Here is a 3,012-nt window from a genome sequence, read left to right as displayed (position 1 = left end):
AACTAGATTATTTTGTATCATTTATTTTGTATAATTTATTTTGTATAATTTATTTTACAGTTCACATAAAATTATTTTATTTAAGGTTGGTCTGATTAAGATAGTGAAATAGCCAAATGATTAATCAAAATACAAAAAATCATATAAAAATAATTAATACGAAATATTTTAACTATACAGTTGTGTAGTCCTAGTTATTTTGATTTTGAAAAATCTAGGATGTAATTTAGTGCAAATTCAATCAATATATATCCAATTGGTAAACGATTGACATTTTTTGTATAAAATAAAGTTATACAATTCATTCATTTCATGTATTAGATGTATTTGAATTATTGTTTGTTAATTTTTTAATCAAACTGTCAATCATATTAGAATCTACCAAACCAATGAATTTATCAACTACTAGGCCATTAGATACAGCTATAACAGCAGGGACTGCTTTCACTTCGAATGTGTGAACTAACTCTGGATTCAATTCTACATTCACTATGGCTAAGTTTAATTCTGTCATAGGTTCAATCAGTTCTGTTAATTTAGGAGTGAGAATCTTGCATGGATCACACCATTCTGCATGAAAATTTACTATAACTGGTACTTGACTATTCATAACTTTATCTACAAATTCAGTATTGTCATTTATCTGAAATGTTTTATTTCTTTGGCTTGATAATGAAAGTGCACGCAAAGAAAGTTGCAAACAAATTTTTGCAGTAGACAGCATTTTTTCTCTGATCTCTTGAAATTACCACGTGATAGATAAACAAGCTGTCTAAACTAAAAGCAACCTTAATATCTCAGCAAGGTAGTTTAAAGGATCCACTTCTTAATTCTTTGAGGCTTTGCAATATCCATTAATCCAAATTTTATGTACCCTATTAATCCAATTATTGACGATGCCACCAGTAAAATCAAAAGAATCATGCGCCAAATAAAGAAATGGTCATATGGCTAGAAAATTTAACAATATTCAATAACATAATATATTCAATAATAATATATTCTTAAGTAACAATAAAAATAATAATAAATAAATTCAAATGACATATTACATTTGAGAGTAATCTAAGAAGGAATATAATTATTAACTAAAAAATATTAGAGAATATGCACCTTATTTTCATGAACAATAAGATATTGAGGAGCTCGAGGAACACTAACTAATATTACTGTAACTAATGCAGCTATGGCAAGAGCAACCACTCCTATCCTCTTTTCTATTCTCAGTGACACAAGAAAAATCAGTCCAGCTGATATCCAGAGTGTTAGTATCACAAAAAGGCCTAGACCAATACCAAAAATATGGCTTGTCATCCCCTGGAATATCAATTATACATTTATGTAATTTTCACAAAAATACATCGCACTTATTCAGATTCATCATTATTTCATAATTATTAAGTAGGATAAAGTATTTATATATTTGAATATTTTTATATGTTGAGGTTATTTAAAATTTTATAGACGATATCTTATCAAAATGTAGAGTTCTGTAATATTATCTTAATAAAATTTAGATCGGCAATTACGCTGACCTATTATTAACAAAATTTTGAGATTATAAATATATTTTAAAAGTTATGAGAGTAATATGACAGGTGACTGAATCGTTCAATAATTTTACTATAGTATAAATATGTTAAGAGATGGAAATGAATGAAAGCATTGTAGGTAAATATGATAATTGATCTGAAACTGAAAATAAATAGCCATTGAGCCAATTTTTTGATTATAAAAATATATATTATACTTATATCACTCATATAACCACCTACTCAAGTACTAGTAAGGCTGAAGATTTAGACTTAGTTATAGGCTATTTCAGTGCTTATGCCGACAGCATGACGGTTTACAACGCTGAGCTTAGCTCGCAATCTCGCATCATATTGCTCGTACTGCACTATGTACACTGCTACTGCTAGTAGCTCACGGTACAAAGCGTAATCAGTAAAATATGCGACCATTTATTTATGTACACACACACACACACACACATTTATAGTATGTCCCAATTACCAGCTGCTTATAAAGAAATCCATGTACTAATTATCGGCATTTTAAGCTATTTATTCAATTTATAAACTTACAATAGAACATAAAATACAATATCAAAAAAGGTTACACAACTGAAAGAAATAGAAAAAACGTTCCTTATTTGCATTTGCTTTATGGACAGTAATTGGTCGTCTTAAAAAAAAAGTCGAATACGACTATATATCCGGTCATTTTTACACTTTTGTCAAATAAATATATTTGATATTTTTGTCTGACACGAAACAAGTTTCGATCCATTAACTAGGTTGCATAGATTAATGTCAAACGAATTATTTTGCTTATAAATTGATAGAGGGTGGGGGCCTGTATAATAGGGACACTCACCCTACACATAGAAAAATATAAAATCGGCATTGTCATTCACGACAATAACCACACAGCAAGAATGATATATTTGGCGGATTTGGCTTCGATTTGCATAAAATTAAATAAGGGTTGGTTGGTACAGTCAGTGAATCTTAAAAATATGATCAATAAAATTCTGTTCTCAGATTGAGAAAATATAATTTTAGTATCAGATATTGTTGAAAACTCGAGTAAATTCGATGAATTATTCTGCTTCTAGACTAAGAATAGGCTTAATGTGATAATACGTGTGCATATTATGAATTCGTTTTATTGACCGAGAAGATAAAAGTATGATGTAATACCTAATTTTTTTGGAATTATTGATAGTTTAAATGGAAAACTAAGTGTTTCACATCGGTAGCACTCAGTTTTCTTAAGATGTTTGGATATTTAAATTGAAAACCAAGTGCATTGTATCAATTCCACTTACAAAATGAGATGTAAAATTCATATCAGTAGTACTCAATTTGCTAAAAGTTTTCAAAAATCCTATTTTCAAACTTCAAAGATCGAAATACAAGTACATTGCCAGTAAAACTTAAGTTTCTTAGGATTTTTGATTATTTAAATTGAAACCGAAGTGCACATTGTCTATTCCATTTCCAACCT

General features: G+C 28.7%; 1 protein-coding gene and 1 long non-coding RNA gene across 3 annotated transcripts; both read right to left on the bottom strand.

Moving 5' to 3' along the window:
* Nucleotides 1–310: 310 nt before the first annotated feature.
* LOC131674397 (thioredoxin, mitochondrial) lies at nt 311–610 on the bottom strand. The gene has a single exon (XM_058953051.1). The coding sequence runs from the start codon at nt 608–610 to the stop codon at nt 311–313; it is 300 nt and encodes a 99-aa protein (XP_058809034.1).
* Nucleotides 611–736: 126 nt separating this feature from the next.
* Nucleotides 737–1,908, bottom strand: LOC131674395 (uncharacterized). 2 transcript variants are annotated; one of them, XR_009302816.1, is made up of 3 exons: nt 1,776–1,908; nt 1,114–1,317; nt 737–951 (listed from the first exon to the last, which is right to left on the bottom strand). It is a non-coding gene; the product is annotated as an uncharacterized LOC131674395 (long non-coding RNA). The 2 variants fall into 2 exon arrangements; XR_009302817.1 differs by having other exon boundaries at nt 1,772–1,892.
* Nucleotides 1,909–3,012: the final 1,104 nt, after the last annotated feature.

This window comes from Phymastichus coffea, unplaced genomic scaffold, assembly GCF_024137745.1.
Source record: "Phymastichus coffea isolate CEN01 unplaced genomic scaffold, Cenicafe_Pcof_1.1 PCOF00239, whole genome shotgun sequence".
Lineage (NCBI taxonomy): Eukaryota > Metazoa > Arthropoda > Insecta > Hymenoptera > Eulophidae > Phymastichus > Phymastichus coffea.
The sequence above is the reverse complement of the archived record's forward strand: the minus strand, read 5'-3'. Positions and strand labels throughout refer to the sequence as shown.

Excerpts from the sequence above, each read along its gene's own strand:
- LOC131674397 (XM_058953051.1), bottom strand. The coding sequence starts at position 610 with ATGAATAGTCAAGTACCAGTTATAGTAAATTTTCATGCAGAATGGTGT.